This window comes from Astyanax mexicanus, chromosome 4, assembly GCF_023375975.1.
Source record: "Astyanax mexicanus isolate ESR-SI-001 chromosome 4, AstMex3_surface, whole genome shotgun sequence".
Classification (NCBI taxonomy): Eukaryota; Metazoa; Chordata; class Actinopteri; order Characiformes; family Acestrorhamphidae; genus Astyanax; species Astyanax mexicanus.
The window spans coordinates 15294433-15314439 of NC_064411.1; the positions used below are offsets into that span (position 1 = coordinate 15294433).

Consider the following 20007-nt stretch of genomic DNA (forward strand, 5'->3'; position numbering starts at 1 on the left):
CCCAAAGGAAAGATATCAAACTCTGATCAACTCTGTGGATCACAACGTCAGAAATCTACAATATATTCTAAGACACATAGTTAATTTTTAAACTAAGCATGTCCTGAAATTATAAAAGCCAAACTCTTTTAATGTTTCATTTTATTAGTTCTAAAAGCCAATGCAGTGCACCTGTAAATCAGTAAAGTTTTTATCATTCATATCACGAAAAAGGTTTAACATATTAGGATGATGAAATATATGTGCTTAGTTCATGAAGTTAGCAGTACCACGTATGATTCGGTGTTTAAAAACGTATTAAACCATAACACATTCGACTAAGTGGTGGAAATCTCTGCAGACATTAACTAATGTAGGTATTCAAACATACATGAAAACATAACACGAAATTCAATAAACATCATCCCTGGATTACATTCATTTTGCTGAACCTGTAAAAAGGCATTGCTAAATGCACTGGTGCAATGTGAGATGAAATTGTCGAGAAAAACACTTCCCACAGTCTGAGCAGTGAAACGGTTTCTATCCTGTGTGAATGCGCTGGTGTTTTTTGAGATGACTCTGTCGATTAAAACTCTTTCCACACTCTGAGCAGTGATATGGTTTTACTCCTGTGTGAATGCGCTGGTGTATTTTGAGATTACTCTGTTCAGTAAAACTATTCCCACAGTCTGAGCAGTGATACGGTTTCTCTCCTGTGTGAATGCGCTGGTGCAGTTTGAGAGTACTCTGCTGATTAAAACTCTTCCCACAGTCGGAGCAGTGATACGGTTTCTCTCCTGTGTGAATGCGCTGGTGTATTTTAAAATTACTCTGTTGAGTAAAACTCTTCCCACAGTCGGAGCAGTAATACGGTTTCTCTCCTGTGTGAATGCGCTGGTGCAATTTGAGATGACCCTCTTGATTAAAACTCTTCCCACAGTCTGAGCAGTAATACGGTTTCTCTCCTGTGTGAATGAGCTGGTGTTTTTTGAGATTACTCTGTTTAGTAAAACTCTTCCCACAGTCTGAGCAGTGATGTGGTTTCTCTCCTGTGTGAATGCGCTGGTGTTTTTTGAGATTACTCTGTTTAGTAAAACTCTTGACAGAGTGCTGATGTTTCTCCATGTCGGGACTTGGCTTCATTTGTCTGTTAGATGCATCAAACTATTTCTGTGTGTTCTGGAGATACTTCAGGACGGCTTCTGCTTCACCTCTTTCAGCAGTTTAACTTTGCTCTTAGTTAAATATGAATTTCAGGAGAATATTTTTCATTTCTGGAAAACAAAAGAAAAGAAAATATTAAGATAAAAGCAGGTCAATAAGCTGAAGAGAACTGCCTGAATCAGTTACACTATACAGACAAAACAGACATCTTCATATTACCATAAAAGCTTTTGTACTTTTGTCCCATTCTAAGTCATTCTAAGTGAGTGATGTTACCCTTGAATCTGAAGCTTTGAGACGTGTGCCAGAAAATCGGCACACATTGGTTCGAATCACTGTGCCGATGCTTGTTTCGTTCTACATTGATCATGTGACCAAAGATGTCCGAAGCTTTTTCCTTTACAACAATTTATAAAAGATTCCTGATTTTTTTTACAACTCCTGATAGCAGTTCATTAATTTCCACCACATTAGCTTCAGATTAACAGTGATATGCAATGGATGGATGTCGGACAATGCAGCATCTACTCAGTCTGGAATGTCCATATTCTCACTTAGGAAGAAGTGCAGAAAAGTTTGTATCCAAATTAAAAGAATAAAATATGTCCCGGCTGGATGAAGGTATTGGCAGCTGTGTTGTCTTCAGCTACCAATTAAAAACCTTGGTAACATTGGACAGCTAGATAACATTAGCTACTTGTTTTTAAAAAAGCACTGGTAACATTAGCTAGCTAGAGAACATTAGATACTTGGGTTAAAAAAACACTGACAACTTTAGCTAGCTAGGAAATGTTAACTACCGGTTAAAAACTCTGGTAGCTAGCTGACTAACATAAGTACTTTGGTCTCTTATTCTTGGTCTCAGTTCTGCCAATTAAACAGTTCTCTTTTTCTCTCTGCCAGTCGCGCTAAGGAAACATGTCAGCTCCCACTGTAGATAAACACTTAAACCAGTGGCGGATGCTGGAAGTTCAATTTCGGCCTACATCTTAACATATGTAGTTTTATTTATACAAAAATTCTACTCTCCCTGAGATGTTTTTTTTTTTTGTAAACAAAAGGCATTATTTTCAAGTTTTCACTACACAACAAAAAGGTACCCATTCTTTACATTGAACAATTACATAAAAATTGTCCTTGAGTAATCCCTTTATTAATTTAAATTATTTAAATTATTTTTAATGATAACACAATACTTACTACTTGCCCCTGTTCATTTATGTCCTAAGATAGTTTCATCAAGAGGAATGGCCATCAGTACAGCCAGCTCCCTTTATCATAGACTGCCCCATAGACCCCCGGAGACGCTGAGCGGCCGATGGGCGGGACAAAGCCCAGCATTTATCCAATGACTCGTCTCGTTTCGCCGCGCGCTTTGCTCCGCTATTGAAGTCTGTGCACTGTTTAAAGCAGCGCTGCGAAGCTGCGGGAATGAGTGAGAGGAAAGCCGCGGCGTTACCAATGATAAGAAGCTGATTCTGAACTAAGTTCAGCGCGGTGTAGCGCATATTTAATCAGTGACATGTACACACAACAGTATATATTTAATCTGTTATGGCTGTGCCTGTTTTTCCTGTGCTTTCTTTGTTTTCTCTTTCTCTGTACCTCCATGTCCCTAGGTGGTGCTGTTCTAGATGCTGTCTCCAGCCCTTCCTGGAAGTGAATAAAAAAGGCGGGAAATCCACCATGCCGAGGACTGCTTGATTGGCTGTTTGAGAGAGAGAGAGAGAGAGAGAGAGAGAGAGAGAGAGAGAGAGAGAGAGAGAGAGAGAGAGAGAGAGAGAGAGAGAGAGAGAGAGAGCGAGAGAGAGAGCGCGAGCGAGAGCTGTGTGTTTTTGTGTGTGCTGATTTGAAGCTATATCTGTGTGCTTTGCTGTGCGTTGCTAGTTTGGTGCTCTTTGTTGGCCTGTGTGTGAGGCCTAACTTTGTGTTCACAGTGTTTGTGCCGGAAGGGGGTAAGTGCCATTTGTGTTGTACATATATTTTCTCCTGTTTATGGTTAGTTAGGGAGTTAGGGTTAGTTTCTGTATTTTCTTTGCTTTTCATTTGGTTAGACTAGTTAGAATTGTGGGTAGAGTTTTGTGGGTTTTGTTTATTACTTTGGCCTTGCTTACCCCTGGAGAGATGGCTTATTTGTTTGTAAATAATTGTAAATACACTTGATATTTGAAACGTTTTTGGAGCCTTGTCTTGTCTTGTGTTTCTTTTTGTTAATTCTTCTTTTTACACTCCTCATTTCCCCACTATAACATTTCTGGCCTATATCCCTAGACCAGTCGTAACAAATCACTTTTTTTTTTTTTTTTTTTACATTTTAGGGGAAGCCACTGACTTAAACATTATTCTCACATTAAAAAAATATCATATCATTTTACTATTGCTTACACTTTTGTAAATCTGTGGATAAAAAAACAGTGTGGAGCAAGCACAGCATGAACGATATAGAAAAATATCGAATAGCAAGAGCAGTTTTGTCAAAAGAATACAGCTACTTACATTAATTTTGAAGGTAAGTTAATGTTTTAGCCACCTTTTAGCTAACCTAGCCAATGCTATCTAGATAGCTACCTAAGCTAGCAGGCAATTCCAAACAATAAAATACTATTAGCAGCCTGAATGTCTTAAACACATTACACTCGTGATGAGTTGTTGTTATATAGCCTAAATGGTAGGATAATGTACAAGCTGTCTGTAATGGTTAATCCTTACCTTATAATTAACTTTAGCTGTTAGGTGTGGTATTGGTAACAACACTGGGTCATTTTACAAGCTAATGTTGCTAATGCTCCTGCCTCAGTGCTGGAAAAATCTGTAAATCTAAGTTTACTGTAAATAAACAGAAGCGCTTTAAACACCCAAATAAACAGTTTTCTGAGAGAAATCTGTGTAGATTAACATCCAGCGCTCACTTACCTTTAAAAGAGAGAGAGAGAAAAACTTCTCCATACCTTCTGTAGTTCAGCTGATTCTGCTCTTCCTCTGGCGCTCCAGCTACAGACCCCGGAAGCTCAGTCTCATCCGGGTTATGGAGAGCCCCGCCCCCTCCCCCGCTATATTACATTATACCCCATCACCGCTAGAGGGAGCCCGCCGGAGAGTCCTCAATGCATGGAGCTGAATGGAGCTAAACAGCTAAAACTCTCATTTAAAACACTGTATAACTACTTCTCTGGGGTTTTCCTTTAATTTTACAAAGTAGAACAAAGTATTTCACCAAAATAGGAAAGAAAACGTACCTCTATATTTCTATTTTCTAAAACTAATGTTTTTATTCAGTAGATTTACTAGCATTACTGCTACTGATGCTGGAGTTACACACAGAACATGTTTAATAGTATTAAAACTGCAGTTTAAAAGCTTTAATAATTATTTCTGCGGTGATTAAATAGTTGTAGTTGTTCTGTTTTTAGGAAATAAGTAACATTTTATTCTATAAAGTATCAAACATTTATAAATTACTATTTTGCTAAAAGTAATAATTTATAAATGTTTGATACTTTATAGAATAAAAATGTTTATATGTTTTTATACATTCCAGACTCAGTTGAGTGACTGAGATTCAGAGCAGATTCGGAAGTGAGTTTTTTCCTCCATAGAGATTCTCTGATTGCTCCTGTACAACTCCAACAAACAGCACTTTCTAATTACTATAGAAAGATCAGTGCTGTTGTAACATTGATTCCGGTAGACACTTTTTTAATCTAAATTTTATTCAAAATATTATGGTTACATTTTCTTTGCATTTACCTTCTTGACGTCCTGCAGATTCTTGAAAAGGAGATCGTACTGCAGCAGATCTTGTTTGTTGCTCACCTTGTCTAAAGTCTTACTATTTATTTATTCTGAAAGCTTTCCATAAATTGAGGTCATTCACACCTACTCCCTGTAAAATCACTCTCTGACATCACAATGGACCATCCTGATTTCTGTATAGAAGAGTACTTCACACTTGTAAAAGCATTTGAAACTTCATAAGCAGATATCAGTTTTAATAATAATTATAAAATAAAAAGGATTTGATTAAAAGTTTATTTGTTAATAGGATGGTAAAAACTTGTTCAAATGAGTCAAATGAGCAAGCATTCTCATTCTACTACAAAAAAGTAGCCAATTTAGACAGAATTTTTGTACAAATTAAAGGAAGAAGTTACTGATGTTGAGACTATTTGGGCCAGATTATATCAGGTTCTGTGTGGAAATAAAACAAACACCCCTGGTTGCTTGAGTCAATTAATCCTCCTTTTATGTTTGGGGTCAATTTGACCCATTCAATGTTTAATGCATTTATGTAAGTAGTTAATCTCATTTTATTTACCGCATATTTGGTAATTTTTTCTAACTTATTGGGGACCACTGGGTAAACATAAAATTGATGTGATGTTTTTGATGTGTCCTGTACACATTTTGTATACATCAGTGTTGTTTGGGGTCAATTTGACCCCAGGCTGTTTTAGAAACATAGAAAAAATATCAGAATTTGACCCAGATTTGTGTTAAATGGTGTGAAGGTCAATATGACATATAATTTTATAATCTTCAAAAAAATAGAACCCTAAAATAACAATTATAACTGTATTAGTGCAAGAACCACTGACAGTTCACAGGACAGGGGGGGCGGGGAAAACATAATTCTCATGAGAACTTGATATTTCTCATTCTGTGGAGGAATATATTGTTCCTACAAACATATTAATAGTTCACACAACATAGTGGAAATGCAGAGATATAAAAGGTTTCACAGCAGCTTCTAAACCAGTTCTCTATGTGTTCTGTCTCTCTCTCTTTCTGCTCTCTCTCTCTCTACTGAAAATGACGTCTAAGAAAAGGTTTTCTCTCAGTGAGGATTTCTCACATCTCTTTCACCATGACAGAGACATAGAGGAGAAAGTGTCTGAGAAAAAGGAGGACTTTAGAACTTTAGATCCATTAGAACTAAGAAATCTTCAGGATTCTTTCAATATGTAAGAGTGTTTTACAGCAAGAAACCATATGTTAACAAGTGATTCCTAATATCATAGTTCTATTGGTATATAATATAATGAAATCATGTAATTCATATTTAATTTAAAATTGAATAATAAACTTTAATTACTGAAAATAAACGGAATAAGGTGAGCTTTCACTTAATTGGTCAAAAGTACCATTTTGACTACGCTAAAGAGAAGCACTTACTCCTTGTAATAAATAATCAATGCTTCACTTTGTGATGGTCACCATGAATATTCAAACAATTTTGTACTTACAAAATTTACCATGCAAGTTAACACTGTTCAAAAATTTACACCAGGTTGATACAACCTTTCTAACACTGTGTATGTAATAAATGCTAAAGTTGTACCAGATTGACTTGGTCCTCACTGTTGATGGTTTACAAGTGTGAAGTACCCTCCTATACAGAAATCAGGATGGTCCATTGTGATGTCAGAGAGTGATTTTACAGGTAGGAGCTGTGAATGACCTCAATTTATGGAAAGCTTTTAGAATACATAAATAGTAAGACTTTAGACAAGGTGAGCAACAAACAAGATCTGCTGCAGTACGATCTCCTTTTCAAGAACCTGCAGGACATCAAGAAGGTAAATGCAAGTAAAATGTAACCATAATATTTTAAATGAATTTTTGACTGTCTAGTGAAATTAATGTAACAATTGGTGCTCTAACAACAGCACTGATATTTCCATAGTAATTAGTAAGTGCTATTTGTTGGGGTAGTTTGAAGTGACTCTAACAATGAAATACATTTTGCTGATAAACCTGTTCACATTTCTATCTCTTCTATCTCTGAGTGTCACTTTAACTGTAGCCATCTTACCTAAATTGAAATGTAAGTGCAAACAAGTTGGGGCATCACTTGAAGTTTACCATCAACAGTGAGGACCAAGTCCATCTGGTACAACTTTAGCATTTATTACACAGTGTTAAAAAGATTTTATCAATTTAGTGTACATTTTTGAACAGTGTTAACTTGCATGGTACATTTTGTCAGTACAAAATTGTTTAAATATCCATGGTGACCATCACAAAGTGAAGCATTAATTTTTTAATACAAGGAGTAAGTGCTTCTCTTTGGGGTAGTCAAAATGGTACTATTGATCAATTAAGTGAAAGCGCTTTAGCATTTATTACATACACAGTGTTAAAAAGGTTATACATTACTTACCATTAAAATTCCTTAAATTAATGGCTCAGATCATAATTAACTAACAGGGTCTAATACATTTTTAAACATTGGTTATTTAGTAATATGTGAATGTCTTGTTTAAAGTCATTTAACATTTTATTTTAGATATTGTAGACAAATGTTTAGAAATCCACTTATTCTTATGCAATTCCACTTCTTACCTGTTTTACTACCTCTTTTATCTCCTCGCTATAATCCCTCTGAAAACAAATTCTTAATTTTTAAATGTAATATTTTACAAGCTGACTTTTATATTAGCAACTGTTGCTCATTTCACAGAGATGTTCAGCAGCAACTCCATGAACAGCTGCCAGAAAGACACGTGACTTTCCCATCAAAATAAAAGTCTGCCTATAAAATATTACATTTAAAAAGAAAGAATTGGTTTTGAAAATGATTGTAGCGAGGTAAGGGTCAGGTATAACTCTGTAAAGTGGAATTCCACTCTGTCACTAGTGTTTTTATAAGTAATGTTGATAAACTTACTGATTTAACAGAAAACTATTTTACTGTGATGATAAACATAGTTTGCAAATATTTTTAAAATGTTAGCAAATTGCAGTATCTTTAGCCACGCTGTTTTATTAAGCTTAGTTTTATTAAGAAATCCCAGTTAAAACCATTAGTGTGGAATATCAAGTGTACCACAGTAATACAGCTCTGCTGTAACTATATTAATATATTTTAAATTTAGGACACACTTTACACACTTTCATTAACCCAAAATAACACCAAAATATTCAGTATTATGAAGGAAAATACATCAGAATAAGTGAATTTCTAAAAAATGGTCCACAATACCAACAATCCATTATTTAATTACCATACTTTAGACATTATTACATATTACTAAATTACTAATGTTTCAAATGCAGTAGATCTTGTTAATTAATGATGATCTGAGCCATTTGTTTAATTTATTTTAATGGTTAATAATGCCTAAGCTTGTCTTTTAAGAGTTAAATGAGGCATTACTCAACTATTTTACAGCGTTTATTACTGTTGTAAGTGTAACAGAGTAATAAAATATCTTTGTTTTAGATGAACTTTATAAAATGAGGCACTTTAATGCTGTTAAATGAAGTTTTGGCGGCCCCTGCTGTTTAGTGGTGAACTGCAGTTACGCTACGTTTGGTCTTTCTGAGCCACCGTACCTCAGCAGCGGTCTGTGTGTTTCTGTGCTGCAGGTAGGTGCTGAGCTCCGTGTTTTATTAATAAATAGTGGTTAAAAACATGTTTTGAGTTAAAAATACTGCTATTAATTCGAGTATAAGACAGATTAAAAAGTGTTTTTGTAGATAATTCACTGATTTAGGTCATAGTTAAGAGTTTATGAGCTTATTTCTCTCTTCTCTGTTAGAAGTTAAGTGAGACTAACACGAGGCTCAGTTTTCCAAAGTGAAGCATTGATTATTTAATACAAGGAGTAAGTGCTTCTCTTTGGGGTAGTCTAAATAGTACTATTGATCAATTAAGTGAAAGCTCACCTAATTCAGTTCATTATCAGTAATCAAAGTTTAATATTCAATTTAAAATTAATGGACTACTTAATTTCATAATAATATATACCAATATAATTTGTTAACATAGGGTTTTTTTGGTGTAAAGCACTCTTACATATTGAAAGAATCCTAAAGATTATTTAGTTCTAATGGATCTTTGTATTGAAGAAAGTGTTGAAAAGAAATGTCCCAATTTCTACTTTAACAGCACAGAAACACACAGATCACTGCTGAGGTATGGTGGCTCAGAAAACTTCTCACATACCTTCTGTAGTTCAGCTGATCCTGCTCTTCCTCCTGCGGGAGGAACAGATCCGTGACTTTCTCATCAAAATAAAAGTCAGCTTGTAAAAATATAAAATTTAAAAAGAAGTGATTTTAGCGAGGAGAAGGTCAGGTACGAGGTGGAATTTCACTAGTGTTTTTAAATTACCTTCATGGGACCATTAAATTTACATGCACTAGGGCACTGCGCACGGTGCTGCAGTTGTTCCTGCTAAGGGTGGCCCGACCAGCGATCAGGTTTAGGGGTAATCACTTTTTCACATAGGGCCATGTAGGTTTGGATTTTTTTTTCTCCCTTAATTATAACCACATTCATTAAAAAATAGCATTTATTCTTTACCTGTTTGGTCTTTGACTAATATTTAAATTGGTTTGATGTTTTTTCACACCACCGTACATGTAAATTCTACCTCACTATAACCATCATATATATATATCCACACACAACAAAACCCAGACTACTACTCTATAAAGTAACGTTATGAATATGAAGCTAGCTAGACTATCTCAGTAAAACACCAGAGCAACAAAATAAGACGCTATTTGCTTGTCCAACAAGAAGCCGAACAGCTCAGCGTCTGTTTTCAGCTGTTTAGCGTCTCTTAGCTCACGCCAACGAGTGAAAGAGATTCCTATATTTATTATTGGCCATTCTCTAGTCCGATTAGTCTCTCTTTCTCGATTTCTGGCTTTCACAGACATCTTCCGTCTCTTTCCAGTTTCTAGTCTAACTGACTGTCACAGGCTGTATTTTATTAAGCACACAGTGGGTTTGATCTGTGTGTTTTGATGCAGAGGCGAGGCTGTTTAACCATCAGAAACAATCTCATCACAGATTACATGGTTAGCTCTGTTACCTTTCTTTTAGAAAAATCTTATGTTTTAATATCAGAGCTGCAACCCACTGCAGGAATTTAAAAATCCTCCCCAGAGAGACAGAGGGGGGTGGGGCTTCCCTACTCATGCTCAAAAAGTTCTCAGCTTCTAGTGAGACCGGAACAGAATCAAGACTGTCTGTCTGAACAGTGGGCCCTTATAAAGGCACTAAGCAGGTGTTCGCCTGATTAGTGCAAGTGGCAAAATGTGGCCTCCCTCTAGTGGCTGGAGGACCACCAGGTACAGTACAGAAGCTTTTAGGGTAATATGAAGATGTCCCAGTAGTTTTGTCAATATAATGTAACTGATTGATTTAGACAGTTCTCTTCAGTTTATTGACCTGCTTTTATTTTAATATTCAATGGCATTTTTCTTTGTTTTTTCCAGAAATGAAAATATTCTCCTGAAATTCATCACCAACAACCAGGATATTTAACTAAGAGCAATGTTAAACTGCTGAAAGAGGTGAAGCAGAAGCCGTCCTGAAGAATCTCCAGAACACGCAGACATTGTTTGCTACATTTACAAATGACAATTGGACAAATGGAGCCAGGTCCTGACATGGAGGAACATCAGAACTCTGTCCAGAGTTTTACCAAACAGAGTAATCTAAAAAAACACCAGCGCATTCACATAGGAGAGAAACCGTATCACTGCCCAGACTGTAGAAAGAGTTTTAGTCGACAGAGTACTCTCAAACTGCACCAGCGCATTCACACAGGAGAGAAACCGTATCACTGCACAGACTGTGGGAAGAGTTTTAATCATCAGAGTAATCTCAAACTGCACCAGCACATTCACACAGGAGAGAAACCCTATCACTGCTCAGAGTGTGGGAAGAGTTTTAGTCGACAGAGTACTCTCAAAATACATCAGCGCATTCACACAGGAGTAAAACCATATTACTGCTTAGAGTGTGAGAAGTGTTTTCCTACAGAGAGTCATCTCAAATATCACCAGCGCATTCACACAGGAGAGAAAACTATCCCAAATCTGTTCCACGGCAATTAAAAGTGCAAATCCTAAATCTTTCGGACAGAACACCTTGTCCTACACAAATGTTTTAATTTGTCACTTGGGACACGTTCCATCAGTGGATATATCGGGATATTCGGTTGTTGTATTACTCAAGTTTTATACTCTTTTTTTCTTATTAGTAGTGATGGATAGATAAGGCGCCATGAAGCGTTTCGACCCATAGGGAACCTGTATTGAAAGTGTGTCGATACTGTGTCACTGAATACTGACACCTACTGGACCTTAAAATCACTACAGACAACCTAGTCGACGGACTAATTTTATGACCTATTCTATACAAAATATGTTTTAAGTCATTGTATTTTATTGTATACAATATTATTTCATATAATCAGTTACCTTTAAAATATCTTTGATATTCTTAGATACAGTCAATAAATAATGTGAACATGTAACATAACGTGAAAATCTAAGTGAATGTGTTTGGAACGAGTATGCTTGTGGACTGTTTTTTTTCCCCCACACATTTTTATGGTTGTATATCTGAGTTGATCCTTGGTGTATCTGGGACTTCATTCTCATGTTTGTTGCTATAATGCCTCAGCATTGAGGAGGTGGATTTGTTTAAATATGACAGTTCTATCAAACAAATGCTACATTTAACCTGCAGAACATAATATGAATAGTTGACTAAGAGTCAATTTGAGATGAATTTGGATTCAGATAGATCAAGTTGAAGATCTGAAAGGAACCATATTCAACAACAACGCAATTAAAACAAATACCTTATTGTCTGATGTAAGATCAAAATGGTCCCACACAGCAGAAACTTTCTTTTTCCTTGAGGCTGTTCCATAGTTTTAGATGAAAAAGATGATGTATCGCTAAAGTTCATTGATTTTTTTTTTGGCAGATGCATCCCGACAGATGCGCTTCCTTATAAACACAGTTTGATTAATGTTCTTTCGAAACAGTTTGAGTATTGGTCATGTGTCTTGCTGAAAGAGATGCGCGCACTGATGCGGGGTTTGCTCTAGGAGCTCGACGCATGTGCCGACGCATCACTGTTGCCGAACCCATCACTACTTATTATATATCGTATTCTGTTTTTATAATCTCCAAAGTTACTAAGAATATCCATTTCATTTAGTTCCTTCATTGGTTTTATCCAGTACCAAATATTATCTTTGTATTGCTTCACCTCTATATTTACTCATCTGTGTGTTTTAATAAACAGCTTTTATATTGCATATCTGCAATCTCTGTGTTTTCTCAACGGATGGTTGACATGAAACCTATAGGCCTGAGATTGTCTTATGTTATTATTTGTTAAATAATCAAAGTCGCCCAAAAAAGAAATCCAGTGTGAAGTGGGTATGGGTTGAAGTGAGACATAATAGTCAATTTCAGATTGAAATTTAGAAAGAAATAGATTTTTTTTAATGGTTCAGGCTTAAAATGGTTAAATAAACATTTACTTCCAATAGTAGAGTAGCATGTGTGTTTAACTTGTAAGTTTTTTTTTTATTGTGAATGCTTATATTTTGTGTTTGTTTTGTTTTTTTCCTGCTTTAATGACTATTCTTATTGGTAGCTAGCTCGCTAAATGTACAAATGCAGCATTAGCTGTTTTACCGACCACTATTATTGGTAGCTAGCCTAGCTACAGGTTTAGACCACAGCATTAGGATTCAAAGAGATTTTATTGTCATTCGCATCACATGTGGTTTGTGGTCCAGTTTACACCCAAGCGCTGTTGCTTAAATAGATATATAGATAAAATAAGATATCACAATAAGAGAATACAAGAAAAATTACATATATAAAGATAAATACCCCAAAAAAATAAATAGAGAGAGTAGACAGGTAACAGCAACAAGTGCAATGTGCTATAACAGCATGATAATAAAATTAGAGCAGTAAAAGATAAAGTGTCTCCATCCATTTTCCTCTGCTTATCCGGGGTCGGGTCGCAGGGGCAGCAGCCTAACCAGGGAAACCCAGATTTTCCTCTCCCCAGCCACTTGGGCCAGCTCGTCCTGGGGAATTTCAAGGCGTTCCCAGGCCAGCCGAGAGACGTAGTCCCTCCAGCATGTCCTGGGTCTTCCCCTGGGCCTCCTCCCGGTGGGACGTGCCCGGAACACCTCACCAGGGAGGCGTCCACGAGGCATCCTAATCAGATGCCCAAGCCACCTCAACTGGCTCCTCTCGATGTGAAGAAGCAGCAGCTCTACTCTGAGTCCCTCCCGGATGAGTGAGCTTCTCACCCTATCTCTAAGGGAGAGCCCAGACACCCTACGAAGGAAACTCATTTCGGCCGCTTGTATCCGTGATCTCGTTCTTTCGGTCATGACCCAAAGCTCATGACCATAGATGAGGGTAGGAACGTAGATCGACCGGTAAACCGAGAGCTTTGCTTTTTGGCTCAGCTCTCTCTTCACCACGACGGATCCGTACAGCGCCCGCATCAGTGCTGACGCAGCACAGATCCGTCTATCCATCTCCCGCTCCATCTTTCCCTCATTAGTGAACAAGACCCCAAGATACTTAAACTCCTCCACTTGAGGAACGCCTTCTCCAAGTCCACAAAACACATGTAGACTGGTTGGGCGAACTCCCATGAACCCTCCAAGACCCTGCTGAGGGTATAGAGCTGATCCAGTGTTCCACGGCCAGGACGAAAACCACACTGCTCTTCCTGAATCCGAGGTTCGACTATCCGACGAACCCTCCTCTCCAGCACCCCCGAATAGACCTTACCAGGGAGGCTTAAGAGTGTGATTCCCCTGTAGTTGGAACACACTCTTCGGTCCCCCTTTTTGAATAAGGGACAACCACCCCGGTCTGCCAATCCAGTGGAACTGCCCCCAATGTCCACGCAATGTTGCAGAGTCGTGTTAACCAACACAACCCTACGACATCCAGAGCCTTACGGAACGAGGAGCTTTTTAACCACCTCGGTGACCTCAGCGCCCGAGATTGGAGAGCCCACCCCAAGGTCCCCCGGCTCTGCTTCCTCAATGGAAGGCATGCTGGTGGGATTGAGGAGGTCTTCAAAGTATTCCGCCCACAACGTCCCGAGTTGTGGTCAACAGCACACCACACCCACTATATATAGTGTTTGTAGGATACTGCTTCCCCCCCGAGACGCCGTATGGACGCCAGCAGACCCTCACAATTCGTATAGGTCTGCCAAGTCTGACCGGCATCCTTCCCCACCATCGGAGCCAACTCACCACCAAGTAGTGGTCAGTGGAGAGCTCCGCTCCCCTCTTCACCCGAGTGTCCAAGACATGCGGCCGCAGATCAGATGACATGACAACAGAGTCTATCATTGAACTGCGGCCTAGGGTGTCCTGGTGCAAAGTGCACATATGGACACCCTTATGCTTGAACATGGTGTTAGTTATGTGCTCGTCATGGATTGTCCATAAGTCCAATAACAAAACACCACTCGGGTTACGATCGGGAGGGCCATTTCTCCCAACCACACCTCTCCAGGTCTCACTGTCATTACCCATGTGAGTGTTGAAGTCCCCCAGCAGAACAAGGGAGTCCCCTGGAGGGGTGCTCTCCAACACCCCCTCCAAAGACTCCAAAAAGGGTGGGTAGCCTGAACTGCTGTTCTGTGCATAGGCACAAACACCATTCAGGACCCGCCCCCCCCCACCCGTAGGCGAAGGGAGGCTACTCTCTCGTTCACTGCGGTGAACCCCAACGTACAGGCCCCGAGATGGGGGCAACAAGTATGCCAACCCTAACTCTGCGTCTGGGCAACTCCAGAGTGAAAGTGTCCAACCCCTCTCGAGGTGAGCCCGACTATTTCTAGCCAGAACCTCTCTAACTCGCACACCAACTCCGGCTCCTTCCCCTCCAGAGAGGTGACATTCCACGTCCCAAGAGCCAGCTTCTGCAGCTGAGGATCAGATCACTAGGGTCCCTGCCTTTGGCCGCCACCCAAATCACACTGCACCGACCCCTTTGGCCCCTCCCACAGGTGGTGAGCCCATGGGAAGGGGGGCCCCTGTTTCCTCTTCGGGCTATGCCCGGCCGAGCTCCATGGGCAAAAGCCCGGCCACCAGGCGCTCACCAGCGTGCCCCACCTCCAGGCCTGGCTCCAGAGTGGGGCCTTGGTGACCCGCGTCTGGGCGAGGGAACACTTGATCCAAAGTTGTTTCTCTCTTTTGGGCTGCACTTCGTCTGGTCCCTGACCTAGGACCCGTTTGCCTTGGGTGTCCCTACCAGGGGCATGAAGCCCCCGACAACATAGCTCCTAGGATTCTTGAGACACTCAAACTCCTCCACCACAATAAGGTGGCAGCCCAGGAAGAGGCAGCCTCAGTGCAGTTAAAAGTGTCTCAGTGCAGTTAAAAGTGACAGTGTTTGTAAACAGTAATTTGTCCTTGTGTGTCAGTGCAGTATGTTGTTTAGGTGGAGTTTAAGAACCTTACAGCTTAAGGAATGAAGCTGTTTCTGAGTCTGGTTGTTTTGCACTTGATGCTCTGCAGCCTCCAGCCTGAGGGGAGTGGGACAAAAAGTGAGTGTGCTGGGTGGGTGGGATCCTTCCTAATGCAGGTGGCCCTCTTCCTGCATCTGGAGGTGTAGATGTCCGTGGTGCTGGGAGGCTCCAACAATCCTCTGTGCAGCCTTCACCCCCCTCTGCAGAGCTTTCCTGTCTGCAGCAGAGCAGCTTCCATGCAACACATTGATGCTGGAGCACACAACGCTCTCCACCACACATCGGTAGAAGAAGGTGAAGACTGCGCTCCCGAGTCCAGCTCGTCTCAGCCTCCTGAGGAATTGGAGCCGCTGATGGGCCTTCCTGGAAGTGGAAGTGTTGTTGCTCCAAGTGTGGTTGCTGCTCAGGTGCACAGCCAAGTACCTGTAACAGTCAACCACTTCTACCGCAGATCCTCCAATGTGCAGGGGGAGGTGGGCATGCTGGCCCCTTCTGAAGTCCACAATCATCTCTTATGTCTTCTTTACATTGATGAAGAGGTTGATCTCTTTGCACCAACCCTCCAGATGTTCCACCTCCTGCCTGTAGCTGGACTCATCTCTGTTCGTGATTCATGCAACAACTGCTGTGTCGTCACCAAACTTCACATTATGACAGCCTGAATGGAGAGGTGAGCAGTCATATGTGAGCAGTGTGAACAGGGGGGGCTCAGTCCAAGTGAGGAGAGTTTTGTCATCAGGGTCTGAGGAATCATTGTGTTGAAAGTCTCTTCGCACGTCCGGGATTGTTTTCCGGGCCAGCAGCTTTCTGGGGGTTGATCCTGTCATGCTGAGGAGCTCCACTCCTGGTGAGTGTGAGAGTCTTCTGGGTTCTGGGGGGTGTCAGGATTCTCAAAACGGGCAAAGAACTTGTTGAGAGCCTCAGGCAGGGATGGGTCTTTGGAGCTTTTTGCAGTGTTGGATCTGTAGTCCATGATGCTCTTGTTGCCCCTCCACATGCTCTGTGGATCCTGGGAGTCCCTGGATTTTCTGAGCATATGCAGCTTTTGCCCTGCTGACTGCAACAGTCAGCTCTCTTCTAGCCCTCTTGAGTTCATCTGAGTCACCGGACCTGAAGGCAGCATCCCTGGCTTTCAGCAGAGAACGCACCTTTGTGTTCAGCCAGGGCTTCTAGTTCGGGTAACAAGTCAGTCTTGGTGGTAATGACATCCTCCACACACTTGCTGATGTACCTGAGAACAGCAGATGTGTATTCCTCCAGATCCTGCTCCCCCTCACACTCACACAGCATCCCTGAAGACCTGCCAGTCTGTGCAGCCGAAGCAGTCCTGCAGAACAGAGTCACCGTCACTGGGCCACACAGTAATGGTCTTCTGTGTGGGTTTGGAGCGTCACAGCGGGGGATGGTATGCGGAGAACAGCATGATATAGATGTGGTCGGAGAGCCCGAGGTGGGGGAAGGCTCTATACGCGTCCCTCGTGTTGGTGTAAACATGGTCCGGGATGTTCCATGTTGGTAAAACCTCGGCAGCGTGTTCTTCAGTTCTATGTGGTTAAAATTTCCCACTACCACGTAGAAGGCGTCCGGATGCTTGTTCTGAAGCTAGCTGGTGTGGTCATAAAGCTCCTTCAGCGCATTGATAGCATTAGCATCTGGTGCTATGTAAACCGCAAACTCCGCCAAAAAAAATACATTTGGTCAGTAAAATAGCAAATGCTGTGTTTGGATATTTAGCTAGGCTAGCTACCAATAATAAATGGTCAATAACACAAATGTAGAATTTGGTAATTAAGTGTAGTTGGTGAATGACTATGCTACTTCTTCAAAAACAACTACAAAAAACAAAACCCATAAGCATTCATAATAAAAAAAACTATATATATACATATGAATATAAACATATGAATACAAGTTAAACACATGTTACTCTACATTTGGAAGTTATTGTATATTTAAAGTGGGAAACATGAAAAAATATATATTTCTTTCGGAATTTCAATCTCTGATGTTTCACTTCAACACAAATCCATTTCACACTGGATTTCTCCATTGTGTGCCTTTGAGTATTTAACAATCAATAACATAAGACAATCTCAGACCTATAGGTTTCATGTGAAACATGTGTTGAGAAAACACAATGAGATTACAGATCTGCAATATAAAAGCCGTTTATTTAAACACACAGATGAGTAAAAATAGAAGTGAAGCAATACAAAGATAACAGTTTATAGTGGAAAAAAACAATTAAGAAACTACATGATTTGGATATTCTTAGCGAATTTGGCGATTAAACAACCTTCAGCAACATATAATACCCAATAAGAAAAGATAAACTTGAGTAATACAACAACCAAATGTCCCTCTATGGTAACAGATTTTTAATCAGACCGAACCATAGACAAACGAGAACAGCAGCAGAGGGAATGAATGAGCCTGCAACCTTACAGCGCTGCACAAGTCTGGAGTGGGTTGATTTCAGTATGGGAACTACAGCAGGAGCGTTTTTTTTTTTTTTTACCTCTGAAAAGGATTTTGTTGGCCTCTCTGCGGGGTCTGGATGCTCCTCCGGTCCACATGGTGGTACCCGAGCCCAGTGTCGTCTCTCTGTGGCTCTGGGTCTCACTTTTGGGAGCACTCTCTGGAGTTCCTCAGGTGGTGTTTTTTCACTTCTTCTTTCATACAGATGGGCCTAGCGGTTAATAGCATTAAGCTAAGCTATGCTAAGCTTGGGGAACTGAGGACGGCTTCCACAGAGTGAAAACAAAGATTCTAGAAATGAATAGAAATAATCGAACATTCAAAGCATTCAAAGCTAATAATTCTAACCACTAACAAATATGACATCTAAATTTTTAAGTTTTTTCCCTTCTTCAGAACTGAACTATGGTAACTACCCTAAAAACTCTTGAAGATGTCCTGGAATATCAAAAATACGAGAAAACATAACATGGAATTTAACAAATATCATCCCTGGATAAAATTCATTTTGCTGAACCTGTAAAATCCATTGTTAAATTCAGTTCATGTTTGTTTCTGGTGGAATGTGTCCCAAGTGACAAAGTGAAACATTTGTGTAGAATAAGGTGTTCTGTCCGAAAAATTTACGATTCACACTTTTAATTGCCGTGGGACAAATTTGGGATAGTTTTCTTTCCTGTGTGAATGCGCTGGTGTTTTTTGAGAGTACCCTGTTCAGTAAAACTCTTCCCACAGTCTGAGCAGTGATACGGCTTCTCTCCAGTGTGAATGCGCTGGTGTATTTTGAGATCACTCTGTCGAGTAAAACTCTTCCCACAGTCTGAGCAGTGATAGGGTTTCTCTCCTGTGTGAATGCGCTGGTGTATTTTGAGATTACTCTGTTTATTAAAACTCTTTCCACAGTATGAGCAGTAATACGGTTTCTCTCCTGTGTGAATGCGCTGGTGTATTTTGAGATTACTCTGTTTATTAAAACTCTTTCCACAGTCTGAGCAGTAATACGGTTTCTCTCCTGTGTGAATGCGCTGATGCAGTTTTAGATTCCCTAGTCTACTAAAACTCTTCCCACATTCTGAGCAGTAATACGGTTTCTCTCCTGTGTGAATGCGCTGGTGCAGTTTTAGATGACTATGTTGATTAAAACTGTTCCCACAGTCTGAGCAGTAATATGGTTTCTCTCCTGTGTGAATGCGCTGGTGTATTTTGAGATTACTCTGTTGAGTAAAACTCTTCCCACAGTCTGAGCAGTGATATGGTTTCTCTCCTGTGTGAATGCGCTGGTGTATTTTGAGATCACTCTGTTGAGTAAAACTCTTCCCACAGTCTGAGCAGTAATACGGTTTCTCTCCTGTGTGAATGCGCTGATGTATTTTGAGATCAATTTGTTCAGTAAAACTCTTCCCACAGTCTGAGCAGTGATACTGTTTCTCTCCTGTGTGAATGCGCTGGTGTTTTTTGAGATCACTCTGTTTGGTAAAACTCTTGAAAGAGTGCTGATGTTTCTCCATGTCGGGACTTGGCTTTATTTGTCTGTTAAATGTATCAAACAATTTCTGCGTGTTCTGGAGATTCTTCAGGACGGCTTGTGCTTCATCTCTTTCAGCAGTTTAACTTTGATCTTTGATAAATATCTTGGTTGTTGGTGATGAATTTCAGGAGAATATTTTCATTTCTGGAAAACACACAAAAAAAATGCAGTTAAATTAAAATAATTACATTTAATTCAAATAAAATTAGGCCAATAAACTGAAGAGAACTGCCTGAATCAGTTACACTATACAGCCAAAACTACTGGGAATCTTCATATTACCATAAAAGCTTTTGTACTTTCATCTCATTCTAAGTGAGTGATGTTATCCTTTAATCTGAAGCTTTGAGGCGTGTGCCGAAAAAACTAAACACATTGGTTCAGATCACATTGCCGATGCTTGATTCGTTCTACATTGATCACGTGACCAATGATTTCCGAAGCTTTTTCCTTTACACTAAATTATACGATGTCATACATAATAAACAGACAGTAATCCAAATCAATGCTTCAAGTTCAAGACGTGTGTTTTTTGGAAATGTAGATCAAAATTCTTTAAATATAAAAAACACAA

General features: G+C 39.9%; 2 protein-coding genes across 8 annotated transcripts in view; one reads left to right on the plus strand and one right to left on the minus strand.

Annotated features, from left to right (window-relative positions):
* LOC125801100 (NACHT, LRR and PYD domains-containing protein 12-like) overlaps nt 1-20007 on the plus strand; it is a 318379-nt gene that overhangs the window by 238326 nt on the left and 60046 nt on the right. The window lies entirely within an intron of this gene.
* The window catches only part of LOC125801430 (zinc finger protein 239-like), a 269977-nt gene continuing 250094 nt past the window's right edge, over nt 125-20007 (minus strand). For 5 of the 6 annotated variants that reach the window (XM_049478162.1, XM_049478163.1, XM_049478164.1 and 2 more), the window contains exon 2: nt 17580-19577. In XM_049478162.1, coding sequence (XP_049334119.1) covers nt 18544-19413 — 870 coding nt within the window. In that variant the 5' untranslated portion in view covers nt 19414-19577 and the 3' untranslated portion in view covers nt 17580-18543. Of the gene's footprint in view, nt 1257-17579; nt 19578-20007 lie in introns of those variants that run through there. The other variant, XM_049478166.1, reaches the window with a different exon arrangement.